The 19,634-nt window shown below is 41.5% G+C and overlaps 1 protein-coding gene across 22 annotated transcripts in view; it reads left to right on the forward strand.

Moving 5' to 3' along the window:
- The window catches only part of Ldoc1 (LDOC1, regulator of NFKB signaling), a 272,724-nt gene extending 258,039 nt beyond the window's left edge, over window positions 1–14,685 (forward strand). For 11 of the 22 annotated variants that reach the window (XM_087600483.1, XM_087600482.1, XM_087600487.1 and 8 more), the window contains one exon: window positions 13,351–14,685. In XM_087600483.1, the coding sequence (XP_087456609.1) occupies window positions 13,452–13,895 (444 nt within the window). In that variant the 5' untranslated portion in view covers window positions 13,351–13,451 and the 3' untranslated portion in view covers window positions 13,896–14,685. Of the gene's footprint in view, window positions 1–11,563; window positions 11,646–12,038; window positions 12,140–13,125 lie in introns of all 22 variants that reach the window. The other 11 variants (XM_087600490.1, XM_087600481.1, XM_087600484.1 and 8 more) reach the window with 3 other exon arrangements.
- The last annotated feature ends 4,949 nt before the right edge of the window (window positions 14,686–19,634 follow it).

Genomic DNA, 19,634 nt, shown 5'->3' on the forward strand with positions numbered 1-19,634 from the left:
ATGTCGTAATGCAATATTCATTTAGTCTAACATCAAAAGTCTCCATCACCTTTCACAGTCTAAACACCGTTTTAAAGTACAAGTCTAAAATCTAAAGTCTGAGACTTGAGATCATCTCTTAACTGTAAAATCCAAAGCAAATCTCATACTTCAAAAATTTTATTTGTTTTTGTCAAGTATACATACTTACTTATAAATAAACAGATTTTATATTATTTATTTAATCTGAGTTAAACTAAGTTCTGAAAGTGAAACTCAATGTAATGAAGAATGCCAGTGATGTTACTGTTGTCCTTGTCTTTAATTACTCTATTTGTACCCTACCAGTGTCATAGAATTTGTATTTTTAAAGTATGTATGATAACCTCATTCATTAATTTTAGTTTAGCTTTCCATTTAAAATCCTTTTGTCCAGATTTCCACTTATCTCCTTGTTTCTTTTTCTACTGCTGTTATAATAGATTATTGCAAATTTATTTGACTTAATCAGCATATGGTTATTAATCTATGGTTCTGTAGGGACAAAAATCAGACAACTTTCATGGTTATATTCAGTTGTAGAGATTGACTGCACTTGGCCGTTTGGTCTATTCCTCTATCTCTAAAAAGGATCATTATGCACACCACTTCTCTATCCCTTCTCTTCCTCCTCCTCTTCCTCCTCCTCCTCCTCCTCCTCTTCCTCCTCCACCTCCTCCTCCTCTTCTTCTACCTCCTCCTCCCCCTCTTCCACCTCCTCCTCCTCCTTGTTCCTCCCCTCTCCTTCTCCCTCTTCCTCCTTGCCCTTCCTCTCTCTCCCTCTCTTCCTTCTCTCCTCCTTCTCATCTTCATCTTCCTCCTCTTCCTCATCCTTATTTTTCATTTTGAAGAAGCACTTGTATATAGTTCCAGCTATACTGGAACTGTGCAAATTATCCAGGGCATTCTTCCTATATTATAGTACTCTTTAATTTGTTAAATTTAATTAAATGTAAAATTACACATTAAGTAGTTTTAGGGATTGGGTATCTCTAGGTCAATTATTTTTTCTGTCTGCAACAACCACCAAACTATTTTAAAGTTTTCTTTGAAAATCATAGGAGAAAAATCTTGAACAGTTTTCTAGCATCTTCTTTCCTAGTCGAAGTCTGCCAATGAGAGACACTGACCTAAGACTAAGAAAGTGGCTCAGATCAGTCAGTGAAGGAAGTTTCAGAGTCACAGGGGTTTCCCCCTAAGCTATTGAGCAACCTCCACTTCATTAGGGCAGAACCGGTTAGATAAAAATCACAACAGATTTCCAGCGCATAGGTCACTGACAGAAAGAAAAAACACCTGGAAGCCAAACTGAAAAACAGTTCTAATGCAGATTTAAAACCACACAAAGGGACTCAAGAAGCTAACCATGAAAAAAAAAACCCAATCAAAAAATAAGGTATAGAACTAAACAGAGAATTTACAACAGAGGAGTCTCCAATGGCTGAGAAGCACTTAAGGAAATGTTCAAAGTGCTTAGTCATCAGGGAAATGCAAATCAAAATGACGTTGAGAGTCCACCTCACACCAGGCAGAATGGCTAAGATCAAACTCGAGTGACAGCACATGTTGGTGAAGATGTGGAGAAAGAGCAAAACTCCTTCATTACTGGTGGGATTTCAAGCTGGTACAACACTCTGAAAATCAATCTGGGAGTTCCTCAGAAAATTGGACATAATACTACCTGAGGACCCAGCTATACCACTCCTGGGCATACACCCCAAAGAAGCTCTAACATATAACAAGGATCCATGCTCCACTATATTCATAGCAGCCTTATTTATAATAGTCAGAAGCTGGAAAGAACCCAGATTTCCTTCAACAGAGGAATGGATACAGAAAATGTAGTACATTTACACAATGGAATACTATTAAGCTATTGAAAACAACAACTTCATGGAATTCTTCGGCAGACGGGTGGTATTTAAAAATATCATCCTGAGTGAGGTAACCTAGACACAAAAGAACACACATGATATGTACTCAATAATAAGTAGATATTAGTCAAAAACCTAAAGAATACCCAGGACGCAATCCACAGGACTCACGAAGGTTAACAAACAGAAGGACCCAAATAAAGAAGCCCCAATCCCACTTGGGAGGGAGAAGAAAGCAGTCTTTTGTTGGGGGGTAGAGGGGGGGCAGAGAGTGGGAGGGACCTGAGTAGGAAAGGGGACAGGGAGGAGAAAGGGGGAACATGATCAGTTATTGTGCAGGGTGAAACAGGACTGAAGTCCTGAGGGCCAGCAGAGAGAATGGAAAGAGGCAACCTCAGGAGGTAGGATGTGGGGCAAACCTCTAGAATGTACCAGAGACCTAGGAGGTGACAGACTCTCAGGACTCAAAGTGGGGGAGCCTAGATGAAATGCCCTACAGTGGAGAGAAGAAACTTGTAGAGCCTACCTCCAGTGAAAAGACAAAACATCAAGTATAGGGATGAGGTTGCAATCCCACCGTCAAAAATTCTGACCCAGAATTGTTCCTGACTGAAGGAAATGCAGGGACAAAAATGGAGAAGACCCTGAGGGAAAGGAGGTCCTGTGACTGGCCCAAGTTGGGATCCAGCTCACGGGGAAGCCCTAAGGCCTGATGCTATTACTGAGGCTATGGTGTGCTTACAACAGAAGCCTAGCATGGCTACTCACTGAAAGACCCAACAAACAACTGAAAGAATCAGATGCAGATACACCAAACACATGGTCAGAAGCTGGTGACCCCTGTGGTTAAGCTGGAAGAAGCAGAGGAGGAGGGTGACCCCATAAGAAGGCCAGCAGTCTCAACTAACCCGAACCCCCAAGATCTCTCAAATACTGAGCCACCAACCAGGAAGCATACAGCAGCTGATAATGTGGCCCCTGACACACATAAAGCAGAGAACTTCCTGGTCTTGCCTCAGTGAGAGAAGATGCACCTAACCCTCAAGAGACTTGAGGCCTCAGGGAATGAGAAGGTCTGGTGGGGTTGGCATTGTGCAGTAAGGGTCATCCTCTTGGAGATTGGGGGTTTATGGGATGAGGAACAGTCAGAGAACAGACTGGGAGGGGATAAATACTGGACTGTGAAAAAATGATTAAAGAATAAAAAGACACACACACACACACACACACACACACACACACACACACACACACACACACACACACAAAGTTTCTCCTACTAGATCCTTACCGCAATAGGTGCTACTCACATTAAGTGTGTGAGAATGATCCCCTCCACACACATACTAGTTTAGTGATTCTGTAGTATGTACTCGCTGAGTGACCCTAATTCCTGACAGTACATACAGTACATTGTACAACATAGACTGTTGGCTCAGTTCACATGACCTCCTTTCATTTCAGATCAAGCCTCTCAATTGTTTTAGCTATGCATCTGATTTATTTATTTGTTTATTTATTTATAGTAATCATTCCATTAGTTTACATCTCAAATGATATTCCACATCCCAGTTACCCTTCCACAACCTCGTCTCATCCCACATATGCCCTCTCCCACCTCCCCTTTACTTCTATGAGGGTGCTCCCCCACCCACCCTCTCCTGTCCCACCACTCCAGCATTCCCCTATGCTGGGCATCAAATCTTCACAGGGCTCCCCTTCCTATTATATCAGACAAGACTATCCTCTGCTGTATATGTAGTAACAGGACCAATGGATCCCTCCCTGTACACTCCTTGGTTGGTGGTCTTCTCCCTGGGAACACTGAGTGGTTCAGTCAGCTGATGTTGTTCTTCCTTTGGGGTTGCTATCTCTCTCAGCTCCTCCACTCCTTCTGCCAACTCCTCCACCAGGGTCTATGCACTCAGTCTGATGGTTGGCTCCAAGCATCCACATCTGCATTTGGTCAGTTGCTGGCCAAACCTCCCAAGGAACACACCAGGTTTCTCTCAGCAAGTGCCTCTTGGCAACAGCAATAGAGTCTGGTTTGGTGTCTGCAAACAGGATGGATCCCTAGGTGGGACAGTCTCTGGATGGCCCTTCCTTCAGTCTCTGTTCCTTTTTTTGTCCCTGATCTTCCTTTGGACCAAGAACACTTCTGGGTTAAAAACTTTGAGGTGGGTGGGTGGCCCTTTTCCTCAACCAGTGGCCATGTCTATCTACTGGAGGCGGTCTCTACAGCTTCTATCTCCCTTTCTCTGTGCATTTTGGCTAAAGTCCTCCCTGTTGGGTCCTGGGAGCTTCTCATTTCCCTGGCATCTGGGAACTTCCAGTGGCTGTCCCAGTCCTCATCTTCTATCGAAGCTCTCTCCCTTCCAGGTCCCCCATCCCTCCATCTCCCACCATCATTATGTTCTCCTTTCAATGCAGAACTGAAGCATCCCACCCTGGTCTTCCTTCCTCTTAAGTTCCATCTAGTCTGTGGGTTGTGTCATGAGCATAGGGAGCTTTTGGACTAATATTCACTTATCAGTAAGTATATACTATGTATATTCATTGGTGTCTGGGTTACCTCACTCAGGATGAAAATTTCAAGTTCCACCCATCTGCCTAAGAATTTCAGGAAGTCGTTTTTAATACCTGGGTAGTACTCCATTGTGTAGATGTACCACATTTTCTGTATCCATTCCTCTGTTGAAGGGCATCTGGGTTCTTTCCAGCTTCTGGATGTTATAAATAGGGGCGCTATGAACATAGTGGAGCATGGGTCCTTGTTATATGTTGAGCTTCTTTTGGGTTTGTGCCCAGGAGTGGTATAGTTGGGTCCTCAGGTAATACTATGTCCAATTTTCTGAGAAACTGCCAGACTGATTTCCAGAATGGTTGTACCAGTCTGCAATCCCACCAACAATGGAGGAGTGTTCCTCTTTCTCCACATCCTCGCCAGCATTTGCTGTCACCTGAGGTTTTGATCTTAGCCTTTCTCACTGGTGTGAGGTAGAATCTTATGGTCCTTTTGATTTGCATTTCCCTGATGACTAAGGATGTTGAACACTTATTTTAGGTGCCTCTTAGCCATTTGAGATTCCTCAGCAGAGAATTTTCTGTTTAGCTCTGTACCCCATTTTTTTAGGTGTGTGACATGCTTTTTTTTTTCTTTTTTCCCACATTTTTATTAAATTGAGTGTTTCTTATTTACATTTCAAATGTTATTCCTGGTTTCCTGTCCATCAGCCCCTTAACCCCTCCCCCTCTCCTTCTATATGGGTTTTCCCCTCACCATCTACCTCCCATTACCACCCCCCCAACAATCCCCTACACTGGGGGTCCATGTTTGAATAGGGTTATTTGGTTCTCTGAATTCTTACCTTCTTGAGTTCTTTGCATATTTTAGATATTAGCCCTCTATCAGATGTAGGATTGTGGTTGATTCCTTCTGAGGGTTGTAAAGGAAAGATGTGCTCTAGGCCTTTCTTTGATTTATAGATGGTTTTTATTTCCTTTCATTTTCAGATATTCCTTTCTCTTAGGAACAGTTGCTTTAACTCCTTCCATAATGGCTGGATTTTTAACTAATGTTTACAAAGATCCAATTTCCAAATAAGGTTATATTTTGGATATATAATTAGGACTTGAATATATGAATGTCATGGATAGGATACAGAATCCATGGTAACTGTAATTTGTGGCATATATGGCAACTGATTTCAACAAGAAGAGTACCTGATGCTTATGAAACTTGGCTGTAAGTGAAATACAGCTAAAATTAGAAATTTAGCTGTAACTTCAATAAAGTGTCATTACAGTGTTATAAAAAATAATTTCAGGGTCCTAAATGTCCTCTGAGTTCCAATTATTTTTTTCACACTGACTCTTGCGTCTAGCAGTTATCTTTTTACCATGTCTATTGGGTTTTCTCTTGAATATCATGTGGTTGAGACTGTAACTTTCTTATATTTTCTTCTTTAAAAGCAATATGCACGTATTTTTACTTGACAGTGTGCATTCATGGTTTTCATGTTTACTATGGTTTGATGGTTCAATTACACTACTTACTCCAGATATATGTGTCCTTTGTGTGTGTCTGTATATATACATATGTGATGTGTATAGTGAGTGGTTTGTCTGTTTCATTTACTTAATCCTGTTCTTTAAGAAAATAATCTTATTATATTCAAATATTAATTGCCTTTTTGTATTTAGATATATCATAGTTTTAAATTTCATGTTAGGTCCTTAATGATCTGAAATTAATATTTGTATGACTAACGAGATAAGGATTTTTTCTTATGACTCTATAGTAGCTCTAGAGTAAAAAAATCAATAATATCAATATCAATTTGCATTTCTAAGCATATCATCTTTATTTCTGTAAACAGTTCTCTACCACAGGTAATGAGGTCTCCTTCAATGAGTATTTCTGGAGATTATAAGCTGTGTGCCTAGATTGTGCATATCATCCTTAGACTAACTTATTCCCCAGCTATAAGACTCCTTGTTACTTGCAGTTTCTCCTGGCCATGTAGTTACAGTTCATCATGGCTTCTCCTCCTCCTCCTCAGTCCTTTCTCCTTCCATTCTCATCTTCTCCCCTCTACCTGCTCCCACTCTTAAACATCCACTCCCACCAGTGTAGAGTACCTTTACTCAGGTCACAAGCTCACAAGTTCCACACTATAGTTATTGAAGAAGTCTGTATACTCTTTGTAGCTATATTCAGGTTTTCTAGAGTCACAGAACTTATGGATAGTCCCTATATAGTAAGGGAATTTGTTATGACTTACAGTCTGTAGTCCAACTCTCCAACAACGGTCAACTGTGAATGGGAAGTCCAAGGATCTAGTAGTTGCTCAGTCCCACAAGGTTAGTTGTTTCAGCTGGTCTTCTGTAGAAGTAGATTCTAAGAGATGTGCTGGCAAGTAAATGCAAGCAGGTGAAGAAGAGCAAATCTTCCTTCTTCCAATGTCCTTTGTAGGCCTCCAGCAGAAGTTGTGGCACAGATTCAAGGTGTGTAATACTACCACGCCTGGACCTGGGACTTGTTTTGTCCCAGGCTGACCTTGAACTCAGAGATCTCCTTTGCCTTAGTCTTTTGGGATTAAAGGTATGTACGACTTTGCCAGGGCCTAAGGTTTTTCATAGCCACTGTGCCTCAAAATCTCCATGCCAAGATCCAGGTCAGAAACTTGAGTCTCCCAACCTCAAGATCTGGATCAGAGGTGTACCCTCCAATTCTAGATTGTAGTTCATTCTAGATATAGTCAAGGTGACAACCAGGAAAAGCCATTAGAGTAGTCTGTAACAATTTTTCAGTCTTGTCAGAAAACTACTATGTAGTAAATCTGAAAGTCTCTTTAGGGGCTAGGCATGATGGCACACAGATACAACTCCAAATTTCAGGAGGAAGCAAAAGAATTAGGAATTTGGAGTCTTCTTCAGCTCATAGCAAGGCTGAGGCCAAGCTAGGCTTCATGACTGCAATGTTTTCTACCAGGTCTTTGTACAGGATAAGTTCTGAGGTTTATCAATATATTGATCTGTTTCTTTTCTTACTAGGTTAAATAAGGGAAATGAAATAACTGCACAATAAAATTTAAATGGTGATTGTAATCTAGTGACTGCAAGTCCAGTGAATAATAATACTCCTGTGAACAAAAATGTTAGTCCACATTGCCATTTTGCAGTTTTCCAGACAATGTCTTGCTCTTCCTATATTATTGTGATAGAAGTCCTGTTACTGGACCCACTTGTTTCTAAGGCAAGTGAGGAACAAAACAATATAGCTCAATTCATACATTTAATGAGCAGGAATTGAATTCAGAGATTGTCTTATAAAATATATTCTCCTATAATACATTCCTGAGATGCATTTCAGGTTTTTACGTAGTCACCTATGGTTTTGGGAGGAAAACACACACTTTGTTCAGAAGGGAGAAGAAAATATGGGGGAGTCACAGGTTAATTTTGCATGTGAGTGCATGCGTGTGTGTGTGTGTGTGTGTGTGTGTGTGTGTGTGTGTGTGTGTGAAAAATAAAAGATAAGAAACAGTTTTGGAGTTGTTTGTGGTATTTTGAATAAAATTTGTCCCTATAGGCTTGAAGGGAATGCTACTAATTTGAAAAATTTGGGACATGAGGCTTTGTTGAAATAGGTGTGGCCTTGTTGGAGGGAGTGTGTTACTGTAGGATTAGGCTTTATGGATTCAAAAACTCAAGCCAGACAGATTGTCTCTCCCTACTGCCTGCCAATCCACATGTAGCACTTTCATCTCCTCTAGGAGAATGACTGCCTACCTGTCTCCCTGTTTCCCCTGCCATGATGATAATAGACTCAATCTCTGACTCTGTAAGCCAGCCACAATTAAATACTTTCCTTTATAAGACTTACTGTGGCCATGGTCTCTCTTCACTGCAATAGAAATCCTAACTAAGACTGTTCATTTAAACAATTCTCATAAACTTTGCAGACAGGGACTTTCTCTACTTGTCTGCTACCTGGTGTGGGCTCCTTCACCATGGTTTGTAAGTAAGAGCAGAGAAATATTTTCAGAGTATGAGCTCTGGCTTACTGGGGAGAGCTAAAAACTTTGACTATTAGCCTGACTATATAATTAACAGATGCCAAATAGGTAAAAATAGAATATATGAAAAAATAATACACAGGTTCAAAAAGGATGTCAGATCTTAGAGATATATACATATATATAGATACATATATATAGATACATATACATATACATATACATATATATATATATATATATATATATATATACACACATATATATATATTGGAGCTGAGGACTGAACCCAGGGCCTTGCATTTGCTAGGCAAGTGCTCTACCAGTGAGCTAAATACCCAACTCCGGGATTTATATTTCTAAATGTAATATATCTTTATTTCCACAGGTTTCATGTCCATATTTTCATGTAGCAAATTATTCCATATCTTTATGACTTCTAGCAACTGCCATCTTATTCGTGATTTTGTAAATTAGTAATTCATTAATAGTTGGTCTAGTTGGGGTTCTTCACTCAGTGACTCCCACTTGGTGGCTCAGCTGAACTTTGAAGTGTAGGAAGGAAGTGCCCGTCTCCTGCTTCTTTACTACCTTGTTGCTGTTCTCCTTCATGTGGATTCTTTGGGCCACTTACCCAATGGTATCAATTGCAAAATGCAGACAATAGGCCTGTGAGAATTTGCTTTCCAGATTTTAAGTTATTCCATTACTTGTCAGATAAAATTTCAAGGCATCATGTTCCTATGGCTTTGCTGAATAGTTAACATGTTGTGTTTAACATGTGAACGCCATTTTGTTCCAAGGAAAACTGAGTGTACATTAATCTGAATAGTTACTAATACTTAGAGCAACCGCAAATGATACCAGACCACTCTCTTAAAATCTGCTTCAAAAATTTTAATGTTTTGGCACACATTTCCTAAAATAGATTAAACTATTAGGAGCCAAGTATGTCTACAATCATTTGTTTTATGAATGTGACTAATTATATTAATTTACGAGTAACAATCCTAGTGCAATATGTGAGAGGTGAAAATTTCTATATTTTGTAATGTAAAAAATGTAAATATACTGTACAAATTAATCTTTATAACATATTAACTGCTAGAAATCTATGAATTTTATAGATTTATCTGGTACCATGCTTTTCTAGTATCCTTTGAAGGAGTAAACAGAGAGTTATGTCTCCTCACTTCTGAAGAAGGGAATAGTTTCAAGAATTTTGAAAGACAGAGAGGAAATGGTTTGGTAAAAGATGGAAGGATGGAAGGAATCAAGGATCCTGGGAAGGTGAAGAGAAGGGGAGGGGACAGGAAGGGGAGGGGACAGGAAGGGGAGGGGAGGGGACAGGAAGGGGAGGGGAGGGGACAGGAAGGGGAGGGGACAGGAGAGGACGAAGAGGAGGGGAAGGAGAGGTAGTGGGGAGGTGGGGAGAAAGATTGTTTTGTAATTTTCAACAACTCTGTTAAACTAGCTATTTGGTGGTGCAAGGAAATATTTGGAATCTTTCCTCTTAACATACATCATTATTTACTAACATTTCATTCAACTATAGAGTTTATTAATTTAGTACTTTTAATTTAAAGAAATCCCACACTGTTTCTTGGCACTTTGATAAGCTGGGAGGATGAAAGACACTTCCTCATTCCTGCTTTATTGTTTGTTTGCTTGCTTGCTTGCTTTTGCCTCCAAAGGTTCTTTTTCTTTTTTCTTTTTTCTTTTATTGGATATTTTTTTTTAATTTTCATCTTAAGTGTTATCCCCTTTCCCAGTTGGTTTCCCCTCCAGAAACCCGATATCCCATCCCCTCCCCATGCTTCTGTGAGGGCACTCTCTCACCCACCCACCCACCCACCCCCTCCCTCCTCCCCGTCCTGCCCTGACATTCCCCTACAGTGGGGCATCTAGCCTTAACAGGACCAAGGGCCTCTCCTCCCATTGATACCCAACAAGGCATCCACTACATATGTTGATGGAGCCATAAATCCATCCCTGTGTACTCTTGGGAAGGTGGTTTAGTTTCTGGGAGCTCTGGGGGTTTCTGATTGGTTGATATTGTTGCTCTTCTTGTGGGGTTGCAAACACCTTCAGCTCCTTCAGTCTTTTCTCTAACTCCTCCATTGCTGACCCTGTTCTCAGTTCAATGGTTGGCTGCTAGCAACCATCTCTGTATTTGTCAGGCTCTGGCTGAGCCTCTCAGTAGACAGCTATATCAGGCTCCCGTCAGCATGCTTCTTCTTGGCATCTGTAATATTGTCTAGGTCTGGTGTCTGTATATGGGATGGATACCCCAGATGGGGCAGTGTCATCTAGAGGTTCTTAAGTCTTCCAGATTTACCTCCTAGATAAAGCAGTCCTTGGGTATGCTTAGTAAGATGGTGACATAGCTTTGGATCTGTAGAGTGGCCATGATCTTTGTCTTACACATGAACTTCTGCAAGTTGTTCTCTGAACTCTGCATACACTGCATCCCCAACGAAGTATGAGCACATGCTTGTGTCAAAAAAGTACATGGAATTTCATAAAATGTTCTCCAAAGCTACTTTTTACTGTGAGAGGCATATCTTAATGCCAGTGTGCTATTTATACCTCTCTGGTAACCAAGAGACCAAGACATATCTTTTTATGTTTATTTAAAGAAATTTGACAGTCTGGCTGCTAGGTATATACTGAGACAGAAGTTGGAGCATAGGAAAGAGGACATAGCAAGAAACTACACATCACCAGCCCTTAGGCCTGTAATTTAAACCACCATAATAAAGTTTATGAGCCTGAGAAGAGTCACAGGGACTACCTTTCTTTGTCTTTGACACCTTTACACAGATCTAAAGGAACAGTCAAGGCCAGTTAATGGGGAGAAAGGGAATGAGGAAATCTACACGTACTCTTGAACAGGGTAAATGGTAGCAGGAAGTCTGATGGATCTTAACAAAGGTGTGTGAGCCATATGTCAACCAAATGATGGTTAACTAACCACTGAATTCTATATATGTTGTCCACTGGTACTGAGTTTGAATTTGCTTCACCACTGCTCTCTGTTTGACATCCTCATCTGCCTGTCTTTTCTAACTCAAACCTTGGAAATGCTGCTTTACAAAAATCACTGCTTAGCTCTTGGTATTTTTTAACAGACCATTTCCTGCTTTCCAGGATCAAAGGGCTCCCCAGAGAGATTACTGGTGTTTGTCTTATCTGCTTTACTTCATCCTGTTTTTGCAGAAGCAGGACAAAGGTAGTCTTGGCCTCCAAAATGTTCTAATTTTGTTGAAAGACAGATAGCCAGCAGTGGGATTGTTTTGAGGTTGTTTTCTGTATGCCTTGTACCTAAGCTATGTGGTGTCTTCAGCTAATGGCTTTTACCATCTAGTTATGATGCACAACCAAGAGCAGTTGCAGTAACATGTATTGTTTTATGGGCCTCTGGGTCCTCCCTGACCAATAACTGTTAAGGAGGTATCCCATGCCTGGCACTGAAATTTTCATTTAATAACCCATGTTTTCAAGGAGTAGCACTATCTATCCATAATTCCATTTTATGCATTATATTTTATTATTTAGCTTACAAATAATTGGTTTCTAGTAAGCTTCTTTGCGTATTCTCACCTGTACTCTCTCTTCTCCCCAGTGCTCCTATCCCACTTAAAAGAGCTTCTTTTCTTGTGAGAGCATTCATAGCACAGAAGAAGACAAGGACTCACAATTAGGGAAGCTCCTCCTCTGGGCTAGGTATGTTTTGCAGGCACTAAGGTCAGAGAAGCTGGCAAAGCCAAGCCCCTCTGCTGTACTGTCTTACATTTGAAAGTGGAGGCAGACGATAATGTTGACATTGAATATGATGGATACTATATAGATAATTGAAATGTGATGGGAGCTATAAATTGTTGATAGAGAAGACAATTCACATATAGATGAGATAGTTGAAGAACCTAACAGGAGGCCATGTGAAGACAGTAAGGAGAAGCAGGACCTTGTAAGTTATGACCAAGAGTTTGCTTTTTACTGGGGGAGGCAGAGAGGGAATAACTACTGGAGGGCCTTGAACAGGGGAGTGAAAGGGTATACTCACCTTGTAAAGTGTTCTGGGCTACTTACTGAAGAGAGTACATGCTGCAAAAGAGGAAGGCTGGCAGCTAAAGGATTAGATGTAGCCAACTGAGCAAAGCAGGCTGGGATCAGGGTAGCGGATAGAACCAGAACTGATTGAATTCGGAGACATGGCTTTAAAAGCAAGCCCAATATGTATCAACTCAAGGATCCAGAAAGACGCTTAGTCATCTACAACTAGTCACGCTCAAAATAGGTGAACAGAATTATTTTTAAAGTGCTCATGTTAGTTAACTACTCAGGAACAAGTGCACTGATAAACAGGACGTGAAAAGAATCAAAGATAGGATGTTTACAAGTAGACACCCTGTATATAATTTCCAAATCGTCTTATCGAAATTGTTTCTCAAAGAGAAGTCACTTTGTTGAGTATTATTTATTTATTTAATGAAAGACTTTTAAACTCAGAACCCAGATGGCCTCCTGCACTGTGGCCCTCAGAGTCAACTTTATTTCTCCGAGTGAGATTTAAATGGGCAAGGAAATGTGTTAAGAAGCATCAGATCAGGCTTACTGGAGAAAAGTTTCAGTTGGAGCAGGCCAGCCCTGAGGGCTGAGCATCTGTCCTCCACTGTCTTAAGCTTTGCTCCTCCCCTCCCTTCTTCCAGGTGGAAGAACTGGCGGGAGCCCGCAGCGATGCTCCCTGGGTCACGCCCTTCTCCTCCGCCTCATCCACTCTGGCCACCAGTCCCACCCTGGCCACGCCCCCACGCCATCCCGCACCCCTCCCAGCCACACCTTCCTCCCCGCACTGCGCTAGCGCGCTGGTTCCTAAAGTGACCTTGTGGGTGGAACTTCTGCCACTTGCTGGGACCCCTCTATTTATTGCCCAGGGTCAGCGCTACTCTGAGGACACGCACTTCCTGCTCTGTCTCTCTGTGCAACTCCGCGGACCCGATCCGAGCCGAGCCCAAGACCTTCCAAGCGGTTAACCATGGTGGAGCAGCTGCTGATACTTCTGTATGCTCTTCTGGTGAGGCACCGCGCCCTGTGCATCCAGAACAACCAGCTCCTGAAGCAGCTGCGAATACTGGTGTGTGAGCGGGCCAGGCTGCTGCGCCAGGTACGTCTGCCAAGCTGTCCAGTGCCCTATCCCTCACGGTTTAGTGGCGAGAGCGGCCGGCTCCCCGAGTTTGTTGTGCAGACCATGTCTTACATGCTTGTGAATGAGGAGCACTTCTGCAACGACGCCATGAAAGTGGCATTCTTGATCAGCCTCCTGTCCGGGGAAGCCGAGGAGTGGGTGATGCCTTACATCGAGTCCAATAGCTACATCCTTGGTGATTATCGGGCCTTTGTTAATGAGATGAAGCAGTATTTTGGCTGGGATACCGACGATGAAGATGATGACGATGATGACGAGGAGGATGATTACTAGGCCAGAGCCCCTTAAGGCCTAGAGTTGGGGTCCTACAAGCCTTCTCCCTCCTACTCCCACCCGCCACTCCTGCTGTTTCGGAGCTCTCCCTTTGCATCACCATCCTCTTCCCTGCCAGTTTGTTTGCTCCATCATTCTCTTTAGAGCTTGTCTTTGTTCCAGTTACCTGCTGTGAGTTGGGCCTGGACCTTGCTCTAAAACTCACTTCCACCCCCAGGTACCTATCCTAATCTGAACTGTGTTTGAGTTCCAGCCATTTTCCAGGTCCCTATTAGAACCTGTGAGACCACCTGCATTCCTGCTGCGGACATCCACTGGAACTCAGGCCACACATCCATCTGCCCAGAAGCAGATTGCTGACATTTCACCTCCACTCACCGAATTTCATCTGAAGCCATGCACTTTTCAAGATAAGGACCGAGAAGATGAAGACGTTGCTATACTTGTTCAGACTCTTTGGACAACTCACCAACCCTTGAAGGGGCCAGCCAGTCTTTACAGCCTGGTTAGTTCTGTACTTACTCCCAGGTTCCGCCTCTGCCTGACCAGACTGCTGCAGCAACCTGATGTGCCTATCTGACAGTTAAAATGTTGACATTTCTTTTCTCCTATGCATCAGTTTTGCACAGCTCTTTTCCTTTCAGAACTGCAGCAGCCTCACAGATGTGTACATGTGGACAAGGAGTACTAAAATAAAAGCAAACGGACAGACATTCAGCCCAGATCCTTTCAAGTACTTGGAAAAGCAATGTAATTCTTTGCAATAAATATCAAGCACTGCAAAACAGAAGCAAAATGTTGTCTTTTCATGGTTAAGCGCTGCTATTGGCTATTGCCACTGGCCTCCATTAATTCGTTGCGATAGGGGAACTTGTTTCAATCCCAGTATTCTCACTTTCACTTTTAGGCTCTAGAAGGGCCCTGTCATAGGGTTTTTAAGGCTTTGGGGAAGGAACATTGTCTGGAACTTCCCAAGTGGCATATAAAGGGGTGACTGGGTAGGGGGCATATCATCTTCAATTAGATCATTGGAGAAATAAAGGGCCATCATTACTGTTTAAACTGGCAATGGGGGCATATTACTGGGCACAGTAAAGTTTCCTGACAGGGAAGTTTTATCCATTGTCCTTCTTACCTGTGGGTGGCCATTGAGCTCAGACATACATTAACTAAGTTAATGAAATATCAAGTTCTTAAGCTAAGGACAACTTTTTTTAAGGTTTGTTTGTTTGTTTGTTTATTATGCATCCAGTGTTCTGCCTGCACATATGCGAGCAAGCCAGAAGAGGGCGTCAAGATCCCGCTATAGATGGTATGAGTCACCATGTGGTTGCTGGGAATTGAACTCAGAACCTTTGGAAGAGCAATCAGAACCCTTAACTTTAGTGGCCCTGTAATCAGTATAGCCTAAACTCAACATGCCACCCTCCTTGTGCAGACATCCTTAGACTTCCACTTTATACATTTGCCTCAGATTCTTGCCTAGGAAAATTGGCAAGATGCTTATATATCTTCTGAGCTAGAGCAGGGGCTGGAATTTGAGTTGACATCTCTCTAGGACCAGAGAGTTCAGAGGGTGGGTACTGAGAATTATGTGTACAGCTTTGTCTGGCTGTCAGTCAGTCCATTATGTCTGTTATCTTGATGAAATGAACTTGGTAGAGGGGTATACAGGGGTAACTAGGAAATATGGGGGGAATCTAAGGTTTCTGGAATCTACCTGAATGTCCTCATTCCATTGGTTTGAAAGCCAATTTGGACTTAGAACTTTTAATTAATTTAAATAATACATCATGATTTAAGAGTTTCAGGCATGACCATACGTTATTTATTATACAGCTAAATCCCAGGGAGGATGAAATGGGGGACACTGGTCATCATATGAGTAACCTGACATGTATGGGTTAAATCAGATTCTGTCCACAAGGTATTTGGAACAATGCCAGCTACATTTTATGCACCCTATAAGCATGGGTACTTCCCTGCAGGGCCTGGTAGCAAGGCTCAGCCAGCTGAATGCTTGCTATGAGATTAGCTCTAATAGGAAGATGTCAAGGTTACCATGAGTTGAGTAGAGTGGAAATAAAACTATGACAGGTACCCATTCTCTTTGGGGCTCTTACAAGATGCCAGCATGAAAAGCGTTTTACCTGATAAATACACAAAGATCAGAGCAGGAGTCATTTCCAGGCCTTAGGACACTTATTTTTCTGGAGGGTGGAGACAGATGGGTATAGGGAAGACTGGACAAAGGGGTCAAGGTCTGGGTGGAAATGGAGCCCTTCCAGAGATGCTGTGCCTAATGCTACTGAATAAAGACAATTGCAATGATTTGGGATTCAGTTGTCACATTACCTCTTCTCATGAAATAAAATATCCTTGGAAGAGAAACATACACTTTTAAGACATAATATACATGAGGCCATAGAATCACTGTTTCTTTCTTTCTAGAAAGACAGCAGGCTACTGATAGACAAGAATTAAGTAAAAGAGACAATGACACTAAAATCAAGATATTATTTCCAAATTTATAATCCAGGTAAGCAGGGAGGAGCTATTATGCATTGGTGTGTGCAGAACCATTTATCTCACGATGGTTCCATAGCAACATGATTCCATGAAGCTATGAGGATACCTGGGCCAGAACTATAAGGATGCCTGGATGTAGCTCAGAGTAAGGGAAAAAAGTGTTCTTTTTTCTTTTTTCTTCACTTTTTCTTTTAAAGATTTATTATATATATTAGCTTTCCTCAGACAAACCAGAAGAGGGCTTTGGATCCCATTACAGATGGTTGAGCACCACCATGTGGTTGCTGGGAATTGAACTCAGGACCTCTGGAAGAGCAGGCAGTGCTTTTAACCGCTGAGCCATCTCTCCAGCCCTGAAAGAAGTGTTCTTGAGTAGATCTGAGATGAAACCTTTTATGCTAAAAGTTGAAGATATTTAAGGTCTGTCTATTCCAAAGCCAAGCAAGTACATTCTCTGTGGGAAAGGGAGGGATTCCTGCGTAGGGAGATTGCCATGCCTCTGCTAGTTAGGGAAGAAATTCCTGAAGATGGCTAAATTCTGCAAAGACTAAGGAAGAAAATGATAAGCATGTCTAAAATGAAAACTCCACTTAGATGAAATCCACTAAATATTAGAAATCACAGATAGAAGCTCCTGAATTCTCATAATACTGGAATTGAAACGGTCACTAAAAGTATACTTCCAATAAAATAAAATAAGCATGCTGAAATTTATAAACATTGAGTAATCAAGTATACCTATGTCCTTACCCTTCATTATTTGAGTCAGCAAGCAATAACATCTGTTTGGTCTACGCTGTTGGGTTCTGCAGGGAGAAATGGAGAGTTGGAGATTCCTTGTGTATGTGATGTAATTGATTATTTTCAGTCCCTAATCAATGAAAGGTTCAGGGGTTTAGAGGTAGACAGTATAAATGCAAAAGTCTTGAATGCTCCATTTACATTTTAAAATTTATTTATTTTTATTGGATATGTTATATATTTACATTTGAAATGATATCCTCCTTCCCTCTCTATCATCCCTCCTCCCAATCCCCCTGCTTCTATGAAAATGCTATCATTCCCACTCATCCACTTCCATCCACCAATTCCCACATCAGCACCCTGCATTTCTTCTTATAAAAGGAATCTTGAACATTTTCTAGGATCTTAAGTCATCTAAGTAAAGGTTAATGACTCAGTGTCCATTTAGGGTCTTAGCACCTTTTCTTTAATAGTGGCATTTCATTACATGAAGATTGTTATTATTTACTTATAAAGAGAATGTTGCTATACTGATGTTAAATTTTCTTTTTCATATTGGATATTTTTACATTCATTTCAAATGTTATTCCCTTTCCCTGTTTCCCATACCCTTCCTTTTCTCCTATGAGGATGCTCCCCTCCCCAACCATCCCCCTTCCTGTTCTCCACAACATTCCCCTACACTGGGGGTGGGGGTCCAGCCTTGACAGAACCAAGGAATTCTTCTCCCCTTGGTGCCCAACAAGGCCATCCTTTCCTACATATGCTGCTGGAGCCATGGGTCTGTCCATGTGTAGTCTTTGGGTAGTGGTTTAGTCCCTGAGAGCTCTGGTTGGTTGGTATTGTTGTTATGATGGGGTTACAAGCCCTGTCAGCTCCTTCAGTCTTTTCTGTAATTCCTCCAACAGGGACTCTGTTCTCAGTTCAATGGTTTGCTGCTAGCTTTCACCACTGTATTTGACATGCACTGATTGTGCCTCTCAGGAGACAGCTAGATCCAACTCCTGTCAGCATGCACTTCTTAGCTTCATCAATTTTATCACGTTTTGGTGATTGTGTGTATATGTGTGTGTGTGTGTGTGTGTGTGTGTGTGTGTGTGTGTGTGTGTGTGTGTATTACATGTGGGGCAGACTCTGAATGGCCATTGCTTTAGTCTCTGCTCCAAACTATGTCTCTATATCCCTGTCTATGAATATTTTTGTTCCCCATTTTAAAAAGAACTGAAGCATCTGCACTTTTATCATTCTTTTTATTGAGCTTCATATGGTCTGTGAATTGTATCTTGGGAAATTTGAGTTTGGGGGCTATTATCAGTGAGTGCATATCCTGTGTGTGTGTGTGTGTGTGTGTGTGTGTGTGTGTGTGTGTGTGTGTGTGTGATTGGGTTAGCCCACACAGGATGATATTTTCTAGTTCCATTCATTTGCTTATGAATTTCATGAAGTCACTGTTTGTTCATAGCTGAGTAATATTCCATTGTGTAGATGTACCACATTTTCTGTATCCATTCCTCTGTTGAAGGGCATATGGGTTCTTTCCAGCTTCTACCTATTATAAATAAGGCTGGAACATAGTGGAGCATGTGTCCTTGTATGTTGGAACATCTTTTGGATATATGCCCAGGAGTGGTATAGTTGGGTCCAATTTTCTAAGGAAACTCCAGACTGATTTTCAGAGTGGTTGTACCAGTTTGCAATCCCACCAACAATGGAGGAGTGTTCCTCTTTCTCCACATCATTGCCAGCATCTGTTGTCACATGAGTATTTTGCCTTAGACATTCTGACTGGTATGAGGTGGAATCTCAGGGTTGTTTTGATATGCATTTCCCTGATGACTAAGGATGTTAAACATTTCTTTAGGTTCTTCTCAGGCATTCGATATTCCTCGGCTGAGAATTCTTTCTTTCACTCTATACCCCATTTTTAAAGGGTTATTTGGCTCTCTGGAGTCTAACTTCTTGAGTTCATTGTATATTTGGATATTAACCCTCGGTCATATGTAGGATTGGTAAAGAACTTTCCCCAATCTGTTGGTTGCCATTTTGTCCTAATGACAGTGTCCATGGCCTTACAGAAGGTTTGCAGTTTTATGAGGTCTCATTTGTCGATTCTTGATCTTAGAGCATAAACCATTGGTGTTTGGTTCAGGAAATTTTCTCCATGTCCATGTGATTGAGACTCTTCCCCACTTTTTCTTCTATTTGTTTGAGTGTATCTGGTTTTATGTGGAGGTCCTTGATCCATGTGAACTTAAGCATTGTAGAGGGCGATAAGAATGGATCAATTTGCATTCTTCTACATGCTGACCTCCAGGTAAACCAGCACCATTTGTTGAGAATGCTATCTTTTTTCCATTAGATTGTTTTAGGTTTTCTGTAAAAAATAAATGCAGTGACCATAAGTTTGTGGATTCACTTCTGGGTCTTCAATTCTATTCCACTGATCTATCTGCCTGTCTCTGTACC

This window comes from Rattus norvegicus, chromosome X, assembly GCF_021556685.1.
Source record: "Rattus norvegicus strain SHRSP/BbbUtx chromosome X, alternate assembly SHRSP_T2T, whole genome shotgun sequence".
Taxonomy (NCBI): Eukaryota; Metazoa; Chordata; class Mammalia; order Rodentia; family Muridae; genus Rattus; species Rattus norvegicus.